Source organism: Sapajus apella, unplaced genomic scaffold, assembly GCF_009761245.1.
Source record: "Sapajus apella isolate SASKATOON/1434 unplaced genomic scaffold, GSC_monkey_1.0 scaffold37, whole genome shotgun sequence".
Classification (NCBI taxonomy): Eukaryota; Metazoa; Chordata; class Mammalia; order Primates; family Cebidae; genus Sapajus; species Sapajus apella.
The window spans coordinates 10,361,515-10,373,410 of NW_022436977.1; the positions used below are offsets into that span (position 1 = coordinate 10,361,515).

Below are 11,896 nucleotides of genomic sequence, written 5' to 3' on the forward strand. Positions count from 1 at the left end.
GTGTACATATATGAGAGCTTTTCTAGGGCTGTACTATCCAGTTATGATAGCAACCAGTCAAATGTAACTATTTAAGTTAAAATTAAAAGTTCAGGTTTTTTGGCTGGGTGTGTTGGCTTATGCCTGTTATCCTAGCACTTTGAGAGGTGAGGCAGACAGATGACTTCAGGTCAGGAGTTTGTGACCAGGCTGGCCAACATAGTAAAATTAGCTGGGAGTGGTGGCACATGCCTGTAGTCCCAGCTACTTGGGAGGCTTAGGCACGAGAATCACTAGCACCTGGGACACAGAGTTTGCTTTGGGTTGAGATTGCACCACTGCACTCCAGCCTGGGTGACAGAATGAGACCCTGTCTCAAAAAAAAAAAAAAAAAAAAAGTCAGGTTTTTGGTTGCATTAGCCGTAGTTCAAGGGCTCAATAGCTACATGTGGCTAGTAGTTCTTATACTGAATGGCATAGATATGGAAAGTTCCTGTCATCATGGGAAGTTCTGTTGGATAGTGCTGCTCCAAGACAGGGCTTCTCAATATTTTTCATAGCATGCCACCTGCAGAAAATGATAATATTTGTACAGCTCACTGGGATAAATAGATAAGGCTGCTCAAGGTTAGAGGAGACTGGTTCAGGGACTGTGGCTGCCCTAAGATGTCCTCAGTTGTCCTAAGGACTGAAGGAGTGGTGATATCTCAGGTATCCCTATAACTCACTTCCTGCCCATCAACATGCCTTGGCTCTGCTTTAGATGTATACCCAGAAGTGCTGTTGCTGGGTCATAGCGCATGCATGTTTCAGTTTTACACCGAGATATTACTATTTTATTTTCCCAAGTAGTTGTAACAGTTTATACTTACATAAGCAGTAAACACAAGTTCCTCTTTTCTTCTCTGTGGCAATACTTGATATCGGGAGATTTTAATATTTTTGCCAATCTGATGGGTGTGAGTTAATACACCATTATTTTAATTTGCATTTCCCTTATTTTGGGTGAGGTTGAACATTTTTTCATAAATGTAATTTCTTTCTGAGAATTTTCTGTGCATATCCTTATTCTATTTTCGTATTATCTTGTTTATTACTTTAATTGATTTGAGGAATTTTTTTTTGGATGCTAACCTATTTGCAACTTACATCAAACACCATGTATTTTGGCCTGTATCTCATCTTTAACTTTGCTTATGATATATGCTGTGGCACCAAAGTTTTAAATTTTAATATTGTCAAGATTATCAAACTTATTCTCTGTGGTTTGAGGTTTGTAGCTATATTAGGAAGTCCTTTTTCATCCCAATGTCAAAAATATAGTATCTTACATTTTCTTCTAAAAGTTTTCAAGTTTTAGTTTTTACGTAGAGGAATTTAAACAGCTTTGATACCGACATCAATTTTTTTTTTTTAATTGTACTTTAGGTTCTGGGGTACATGTGCAGATCACACAGAATTATTGCATAGGTACATACATGGCAAGGTGGTTTGCTGCCTTCATCCCCCTGTCACCCACAGCTGGCATTTCTCCCCATGTTATCCCTCCCCAACCTGCCCACCCCCACTGTCCCTCCCCTAACCCCACCAAAAGACCCCAGTGTGTGATGCTCCCTTCCCTGTGTCCATGTGTTCTTATTGTTCAACACTCGCCTATGAGTGAGAACATACGGTATTGGATTTTCTGTTCTTGTGTCAGTTTGCTGAGAATGATGGTTTCCAGATTCATCCATGTCCCTACAAAGGACACAAACTCATCATTTTTCATGGCTGCATAGTGTTCCATGGTGTATATGTGCCACATTTGCTTTGTCCAGTCTATCATCGATGGGTGTTTGGGTTGGTTCCAGGTCTTTGCTATTGTAAACAGTGCCGTGATGAACATGCGTGTGCATGTGTCTTTATAATAGAACCATTTATAATCCTTTGGATATATACCCAGTAATGGGATTGCTGGGTCAAATGGAATTTCTGTTTCTAGGTCCTTGAGGAATCTCCACACTGTCTTCCACAATGGTTGAACTAATTTACACTCCCACCAACAGTGTAAAAGCATTCCTATTTCTCCACATCCTCTCCAGCATCTGTTGTCTCTAGATTTTTTGATGATTGCCATTCTAACTGGCTTGAGATGGGATCTCAATGTGGTTTTGATTTTTATTTCTCTAATGACCAGTGATGATGAGCATTTTTTCTTATGTTTTTTGGCCTCATATCTGTCTTCTTTTGAAAAGTGTCTGTTCATGTCCTTTTTGCCCAGTTTTGAATGAGTTTGTTTTTTTCCTTGTGAATCTGTTTTAGTTCTTTGTAGATTCTGTATATTAGCCCTTCGTCAGATGGGTAGATTGCAAAAATTTGTACCCATTCTGTTGGTTGCTTGTTCACTCTAATGATAGTTTCTTTTGCTGTACAGAAGCTCTGGAGTTTGATTAGAGCTCACTTGTCTATTTTGGCTTTTGTTGCCGATGGTTTTGGTGTTTTTGTCATGCAGCCCTTGCCTATGCCTATGTCCTGAATGGTTTTGCCTAGGTTTTCTTCTAGGGTTTTTATGGTGTTAGATCTTATGTTTAAGTTTTTAATCCATCTGGAGTTAATTTTAGTGTAAGGTGTCAGGAAGGGGTCCAGTTTCTGCTTTCTGCACATGGCTAGCCAGTTTCCAACATCAAATTTTAAGTTCTTAAAACTAGGCCAGAGGCAGTGGCTCACACCTGAATTTCTAGCACTTTGGAGGCCAAGGCAGGCATGTAGCTTGAGCTCAGGGGTTTGAAACCAGCCTTGGAAACAAGGTAAAACCCCATCTCTACAAAAAAATACAGTAATTAGCTGGGTGTGGTGATGTGCACCTGTGGTCTCAGCTACTCAGGAAGCTGAGGTGGCAGGTTAGATGCCTGGGAGGTCACCTGGGACCTGAGATCATACCATTGCACTCCAGCCTGGGTGACAGAGACTGTTCTCAAAACAAACAAAAAACCCTCCAAAACCTAAATGAAAAGAGATTTAGTTCTCTAAATTAAACCTTTTTATATCTTTAAAAAGTCTTTTTATAGTAAATCAATATATATTACTAAAATATATGTTGCATAGATATAATCCTTTAAAAAAATGAAAATTGATTTTTGTTTTTGAGACAGTCTCACTCTGTTGCCGAGGCTGGGGTGCAGTCTTGGCTCCCTGCAACTTTCGCCTCCTGGGTTCAAGTGATTCTTGAGCCTCAGCCTCCCGAGTAGCAGGGATTACAGATATATGCCACCACTCCTGGCTAATTTTTGTATTTTTTGTGGAGATGGGGTTTCCCCATGTTGGCCAGGCTGGCCTCAAACTCCTGACCTCAGGTGATCTGCCCACCTTAGCCTACCAGAGTACTGGGAGGCATGAGCCTTCTGAAAATTGATATTTTGAAGGGTCTAAAATTTCCAGTTTTGCCTATCTACCAGGAATGCAGTGTATTTTATTTTATTGTTTTTTCACTTTTTAATGTACTCTGGGGTGGTAAAATGTTTATCATCTTGTGGATTTTTATTACATCCTCTAATTTGAATTATCAAGAGCAAAGGTCACTGTCCTTTCCCTTCACATGTTGTTACCTTCGTTGCCTCTGTCTTCCAGAATCCCCTACTTTGAAACTAGTGCTGCCAATGGGACAAACATAAGCCAAGCGATTGAGATGCTTCTGGACCTGATAATGAAGCGAATGGAACGGTGTGTGGACAAGTCCTGGATTCCTGAAGGAGTGGTGCGATCAAATGGTCATGCCTCTGCGGATCAGTTAAGTGAAGAAAAGGAAAAAGGGGGATGTGGCTGTTGAGAAGTCGAGTAAGTGGCATAGCAGTTCAGGTGGCCCATGCCTGGGATCCTTCTCTATGATTGATAGATGGCACAGAGAGAGATTAATGGGCATTGTGTACAAACTGCTTCTTGCCATCCCCATTAGACCTACCAGTAAAGCGTCTGGTTTTAGAATTAATTTGTTGCAGCTTTGTAAATATTTCTTTAAGATTCAGCCTGAGAGTTAGGAGAAATATTTCAGAGCCAAAAGTGCCTTATAAAACCTTAGCCTGTTATAGTAAATCATTAAAGGATTTAGAATTTTGCAGTCACAGAAGAGTGTATGAATGAGGGTACTGTCACCGGCTTTAATGTAAGTAGGCCAGAGTCTTACATTTAAGATCTTACATGCAATTGTAAAATGGCCACAGTCTTGGATCAAGATTTAAAGACTCATACCATAGTTGACCTTCTAAAATGCCATTAAAGCCAGTTGCATGTAAATAAGAATACACATGCACATCAGCCCAATGTCTTTGAGTATTAATTTTATGTAGGCATTCTATTTAACATGAACAGGACAAATTATGGCCGTATCTATAGACCTTGGATAAACTGCATTGACCAGTTGTACACTCATGGTGACTTTTTTGTTGGTGGCAAAGGGATTGGGGTGTGACAGGGTTGCTTAATGTAATATGAGCAACTGAAGTGGGACTTCTGGCTCCCGCTATATTCCCGTTGCTGTGAAGGATTGATTGAAGGTTCAGGGAACTAGATTTTATGGCTTTAATGCACTGTGATTCCACATTTATACTTGGCCTATGTGCTGGCTACATCTGAACATAGCTGGTGCTTATGCTGAGTTATTTGTGATGAGTAAATATTTAGTTTCTTTTTCTTCATATTTATAATTTTGATCCGGCATTCTGTGGCTGCAGCTTAATTAGCTTGTAAATTACTCATCTCTGTCTTTACCAGCAGGCTCTGTATTGTTGATATTTGCAACTTGTTTTGCTTTTCCATTGTTGGAATTGAAGGAATTAGTTTTCAATTACATAAAATGCCTGTTTGCTATTTGGTGGAAGATAGATGTACATATTGAAGCAGTTATATTTGTACTGTAGTTCAATAAAAGAAAAATGAAGTATTCTGTAGCCTATAATTTTCATTGAGCTCATGAGCATTTACTGTACTAGCTGGGTCTTGCCAAGATCATGTATTCTGCTACGTTGCCAAAGTGTCTTCATACCAAATTAAAGGTGGTTTTAATATATGTTTCATGGAAGTCTTTATAAAATTCAAAGGTATTTCATTTAGGTGAAAAGTCTTATTTATTAAAGTGGTTTGAATAAAGTAGATGAAAATTTCCAGAGATCTTAATGGCTATTTAGGAAGAAATATCACTCATTATAATTTAAATAAAGAATAAAAATAAATGTATTTTGTGGTGGCAAATATTTGGCAGAACTGTAATTAGAAAAATACAAGTATATTTGGGTGATGGTTACATTAGAAGCCCAGACTTGACCACTACACAATATATTCATGTATCTAAACTGCACTTGTATCCCCTAATTTTATTTTTAAATGAGGAAAATTACAAGTATAATGAAAAAACCTTTTGTGTTTTTTGCCACTGTCCTTCCACTACTTCCATAGCAAAGTTAGCCATGGTGAGTACAATTTTACATATTTCTATCCTTGAAACGAAGGCTTCTTTTAAATTCCAAAGAAGTCCCTGAGACCTGTGCATTTGAATTGTATATGCTAGTGAGGAAAAGATTTAGATATTTCAAGAACAGGGTCATAATCACACAGTAGTGCCTTCTATAGTTGCCGTAAGACTTCAGTGGAGTACAACATAATCTTACAGCTATATATCAGGGCATATTTTGTATGGTGTATTTGTGTTAGAATAACACATTAAATGTCTTTAAACATAAAAATAAGGATGTTCGCATGTTTTAGTTTTTAAGAACCAAATGTGTAGTTAGCTGTAGATTCCATTGGCCTTAAACATATCATACAATTAAGTGTATACATGATATAGTACACACTCAAGAGCCAGCTTTAATTATTGAAATAACCTATATTCTTTTTGGAAATCATTTAAGTTTGGTATTGAAGTACTGTATTTTTTGTGCATCGATGTATTTTTCTACTTACAAGCCTATGTACAAGTGAAGCGTACCTTCAGTGAACCATGTGCCAATTAAGCTATAATAAAAAAGTGGTCTAGTCTGTCAAATTTGTGTGTGAATGTAACTTTATTTCTCATCATAAAGTTTCATACCAGAGGTTGTAGTGCTACAGAAAATGAAATTCAGGGATACATGTTCCATTAGGTGCTCACTGAGGGGTGAGCCAGGACAACATATTCTAGAAAAGTAACTAAAAATGCCATCAGACATGTATTGAGCACATCTCTTTGGGAAGTGTCGTAGTAGACAATCTCAGATAAACAAAACAAGGATGGTTAAGGCCTGAACTAAGATCAGGCAGGGCTGAGAGACAATGCAAGGGACACTGGGGAGGGTATAGTCATGGTTTGGTTGAGGAGAGAATACGTGGAGAGATGGCTTCTCTGAACTTCTTCTTTCTTTCTTTTTTTTTTTTCTTTCTTTTTTTTTTTTTCTGAGGCAGAGTCTTGCTCTGTCCCCTAGGCTGGAGTGCAGTGGCACAATCTCAGCTCACTGCAACCTTCGCCTCCCGGGTTCAAGCAATTCTTTTTCCTTAGCCTCCTAAGTAGCTGGGATTATAGGTGTGCATCACCATGTGTGGTTAATTTTTTGTATTTTTAGTAAAGATGGGGTTTCACGATGTCGGCCAGGCTGGTCTTGAACTCCTGAGCTTGTGATCCACCCACCCTGGCCTCCCATAGTGCTGGGATTACAGGCGTGAGCCCCTGCATCCGGCCCCCCGAACTTATTTCTTACCATTGTCCACCTCACTTGTTCTTCTTAGGCACACTGGCCTCCTTGGAGCAGTCAAGCATGTTCCTGCCTCAGAGCTCTTGCCTTTGCAGTTCCGTCTGGAATGTATACCTCTCCTATCCTTTAAGACTATTCAAATGCCATCTTGTCCAAAGGACTTTACTAACTACCTTATTTAAAAGAGCAGTCACTTCCCTTCATGGCCCCAACCAGATTGTCACTCCTTTATGACCTGTTGTTCTGCTTTGCATTTCTTCATATCACTCATATTTCTTCATATTTCACCACTTGCTGTATTTACATTTATTCTTAGCCAAGAGGCTGACAAGTGATTCATTTGACATATTTATATATTTGTCTATATCCACTAAGATATAAGCTCCACAAATAAGGACAAGGATTTAGGTAGTTTTCTTCAAAACTGTCACCACCACTCAGAAAAGGACCTGGTACACAATAGGTATGCAAATGTTTTTTTGATTGACTGAGTAATGGACTTAAAGAGGCAAGTGGGTCAAGTGAAAGAGTTTTCAAAAAGGGCTTACTGTTAATGTTCAGACAGAAGAATACAATTTGAAAATAAAAACAGTGTTAAAAATGTCTAAAATTGTTCACATATAAGTACATACAAATTCATTATAAGAAAGTAAGAAATCTAGGCCAAGTACAGTGGCTCATGCCTGTAATCCCAGCACTTTGGGAGGCTGAGGCAGGTGGATTACCTGAGGTCAGGATTTCGAGACCAACCTGGCCAACACAGTGAAACCCCATCTCCACTAAAAATAAAAATTAGCCGGGTGTGATGGAGCATGCCTGTAATCCCAGCTACTCAGGAGGCTGAGGCAGGAGAATCTCTTGAACCCAGGAGGCAGAGGTTGCACTGAGCCAAGATCATGCCACTGCACTCCAACATGGGTGATGAAGCAAGACTCCATCTCAAAAAAAAAAAAAATGAAATCTGAGAAATACATTCTGATCTTTTGAAGTTGATGTAAGATGGCCAATAATCTATTTAAGAAATGTTTCACTTGGTGTTTTTATGAACTAGAAATCTCTACGGTGGTTTCCAGGTCTTCTGTCTTTGGCAATGTAGGTATTTAACTAATAAGTTCTTCCATTATACACTACTTAGATAATGCTGGATAAAATATGATTAACATATTCTTTAAAATGTACTGCTGATTTCTCAAAAAAATATGGGCCATACCCTAAGACCAACTCCTTCCCCTTAAAAACAGACAAGAGAGGGAACTTAAAACAACCTGATGCTGAATGTGGTTTGCTTTTGGTTTGGTTTTGCCAGTATCAGTAATCAGGATGCTTTGTTATAATAGCCACAAAGCGTTAGTAGAGAAAACCTTGGGTCTGTTGAGAATAGGGTGCTGAAACTGAAGCCCTCTGTCCCCAAACACACAGAAATCTAGGACCTGTTCTATGTTTTTAATGTCTTGTGAAAATTTATAACCACAGGTCTGCTTGAACACAAGTTTGAGATTCCAGTGTGTACTACCTCAGTTTTCTGGGTATGTTAAATCAAAAAATTAACAAAAATTAACATTTTAAAGAAGAGATTAGTTATGGATTACTTGGTAGAAGCAAAGCAAAAATGTTTGCAGATGGAACATTTTTGCATAGACCAGAAAACACCCAACTACAGATGACATTACAATGAAAAATTACAAACTATTTCTTCTTCACCCTTCAATCATTAGCAAGGGTCAGCAGACCAAACAAACAGCAGGATTTGGCATTTAAGAACCTCAAATAATATGCTTCTCAGACAGAGTCCATAAAGTTAAAATGTTTAAAGTAATCACAAACATTAAAGGAACTGAAAAATCCAGAAAAGAAGACAATATTAAAGATACCAGACTGGTTTGAATTAAAAAAAACAAACAAAAAAAACTTTCAACAATGAAAAATATAGCCACTGATATTCAAAACTTAATGGTTAGAGGTTAAATGACAGGTTTGGTAGAGTTGAAGAGAAAATTCTAGAAGGCAGGTCAGAGGAAATTACCCATAATTCTGCAGATAGAGATAAGGAGAAAGTCCTGGAGGGGTTAAAAGACATCGAGGGAAGAAAAAAAACCTCTAACTTATATTTAGTAAAAATTCTAGAAAATTAAATGAAGGAAGAGGCACTATATGAAAAGATAACAGCTGAAAATTTTCCAGTAATGATACAAGACATATACTCTCAGTTTTAGGAATCATAAGCCCCAAGCAGAATAAATGAAATCGTATTTCCAACATTTCAGTTCAATCTTGTATTCCATTAAAATAGGTGGAAATAAAAGAATAGTTTCTAAGACTGGCTACACACCCACTCAGTCTAAAGTGAAGCACCACGTATGTTCATACGCTGAAGAGAACAAAGTGTCAGATGAAGCCTTAAGGTATGGAATTAAGAACACATAAAGGATGTGGCCTCTGACATCAAAGGTTAACAGGCAAACTTGGGTGTTCATGTAGGTGGAAAGGGTATAACATTTCTTTGTGAAGTAGAAGGAACAAACAGAGTTAGGAAGGAATTGTGTAAAGGTTGCAAAGACTGGTGAGGCTCTTCCACAATTGTTGAGGATAGGAGAGAAGAATAAAGAAAAGTAAAATGATTTTCAATCTCTTGGTTGACAATAAAGTTTTGGACAGATGTTTATTACGAAAATTTCTGGTATGTGCCTTTGTTATTTAACATTACTCTGGAATTACTGGTTGAATGACTAGATAAGAAAAATTATCCAATAAAAAAGGAAAATTGTGTGTATTTGAAGGTTATAACTATAAAAACTGATTCTAGATTAAAATGAAGAGGTAAATGTTGAAGAATAGCCAGATAAATAATGAATAAGAAGGACAAGGAAGGAGGAATGATATGGTTTGGCTGTGTCCCCACCCAAATCTCATCTAGAATTATAACTCCCATAATTCCTACATGTTGTGGTAGGGACCTGCTGGGATATAATTAAATCATATGCCAGTTTTCCCTACATTGTTCTTGTGATAGTGCATAAGTCTTATGAGATCTGATTGTTTTTTTTTTTTTGAGACGGAGTTTCACTCTTGCTACCCAGGCTGGAGTGCAATGGCCCAATCTCAGCTCACCGCAACCTCTGCCTCCTGGGTTCAGGCAATTCTCCTGCCTCAACCTCCTGAGTAGCTGGGATTACAGGCACGCGCCACCATGCCCAGCTAATGTTTTTTGTATTTTTAGTAGAGACGGGGTTTCACCATGTTGACCAGGATGGTCTCGATCTCTTGACCTCGTGATCCACCCGCCTCGGCCTCCCAAAGTGCTGGGATTATAGGCTTGAGCCACCGCGCCCGGCCAGAGATCTGATTGTTTTAAAGGGGTTTCCACTTTCATTTGACTTTCATTCCTTTTGCCTGCTGCCATCCATGTAAGACATGACTTGCTCCTCCTTGCCTTCTGCCATGATTGTGAGGCTTCCCCAGCCATGTGGAACTGTGAGTCTATTAAACTTCTTTCCTGTATAAATTACCCAGTCTCAGGTATGTCTTTATCAGCAACATGAAAACTAATACAAACGGAGAGGAGGTAAACCCAGTTATTTAAAAAATTACAATAATTTAGATATTTGGGGACAGGTACATTAACAAACAAAACAATGTAACAGAGTCCAGAAATGGAGCCATAGGTAAGTGACATTTTGAGTGAGTGGGGGGGGAAAGGATGCTTTATCCACCAATAGCACTGAGGGAAATATAAACACTGGAGTCCTATGTCATTTATGCTTAAATCCCAGATGAGTTGAAAATTGAGATGCAAAAAAATGATACTATAAAACATAAGAGAAAGCATTTTGAAAAACGGTTTTGGAGTGAGAAGTGCAGTTTAAAGGAAAGTGCCAAATCCAAAATCATAAAAAATTGGATAAATCTGAATATACAAACCACATATTTCTGCATGGAAAAATACTATAAGCAAAGCTTACAACATTGATAGGGAAATAATTTCTAAATGCATGTCAGCAAAGGACTAACTTTAACGTGTAAAGTGCTGTTGAAAATCAACAACAGAATAGACAACTGCATAGGACCTGAAGAGGCAATTCACAGAAAAAAGTTGGAAAACGTTGTGAAAGATTCTTAACCTTGCTTGTAATTAAATTCAAGTTGAAATAATAAGATAAATTTTCATCTCAGGTTGGCAGAGATCACTTTTTACAGGGGTGTGGTGAAACAGGCATCTTATTTATTGATGCTGAGTGTTAACTGGTAAAAACTTTTGGAAGGCAATTTAGTATTATCTACCAAAATTTAAAACTTTCTATATGTATATCCATCTTCTCTGCTCCAGCAGTTCTACATAAACTCTCTCTTGAAAAAAAGTGTACCAGTAAAGGTGCTTATTTACCAAAAGATAAGAATGTCCATCGATTAGTAACCAATTAAAATGATACTTTCGTACAATGGCACATTTATACACACACACACACACACACACACACACACACACACGAAAAGGAATGTTAAATACCCTTTTACAATAAAATATGTGTCAAATGCCTATTATGTGCCAGGGACTATTCTAGGTACTGGGGATGTAGTTGTAAACAAAACTAACTGAAATCCCTGCCTCTCATGGAGCCCACGTTCCAGTGAATGGAGACAAGGTAACAGCAAGATGCAGAAAAAGTAAATAGTATATTCATCAGTGTTATAAAGAAGAAGAAGTAGAGACAGGCAAACACACAAATATCCAAGTTTGCCTATGCACAGAAAAGCTCTGGTAGGTAATAAATGGAATTGTTTTGCCCATGGGGAGGAAGACTGCAGGTCTGGGGAGGGAACGGTAGCTTCCTGCGAAAATGTTTGTCTACTGCATATGTATATTAATTAAAACGGGGGGGGAAGGCGGAGATCCCCATTTTATATTAAAAAAAAATTCTTGGTTAAGTCCTTGAAGCCTCAGCAACTCAACTGTTTTCACTGCAGCGTTTGACGCAATGCTGGATTGCAGGTTCTTCGCGGCTTACACCCTGCGAACCACCATGGGACGAGAATCGAGAGCTGTCTAGGGCAGGCAGTGGACAAATAAAGAGAGTGCTCCCGAGAGCACTCGGGACAACGCACAAACCACAGATACATAAGACATGTGTAAATGCGACTTATAGAGAGGAAAGACTAGGCGCCGTGACAGCAAGCTCAGAAGGTGGCGCAGAAACGTATTTCCCCAAAAGGCGAAGTCTAGT

General features: G+C 38.5%; 1 protein-coding gene across 5 annotated transcripts in view; it reads left to right on the forward strand.

Annotated features, from left to right (window-relative positions):
• Positions 1-5,995, forward strand: part of RAB27A (RAB27A, member RAS oncogene family) — an 86,832-nt gene extending 80,837 nt beyond the window's left edge. For all 5 annotated transcript variants that reach the window (XM_032297397.1, XM_032297399.1, XM_032297401.1 and 2 more), the window contains one exon: positions 3,586-5,995. In XM_032297397.1, coding sequence (XP_032153288.1) covers positions 3,586-3,784 — 199 coding nt within the window. In that variant the 3' untranslated portion in view covers positions 3,785-5,995. The remainder of the gene's footprint in view (positions 1-3,585) is intronic.
• Positions 5,996-11,896: the final 5,901 nt, after the last annotated feature.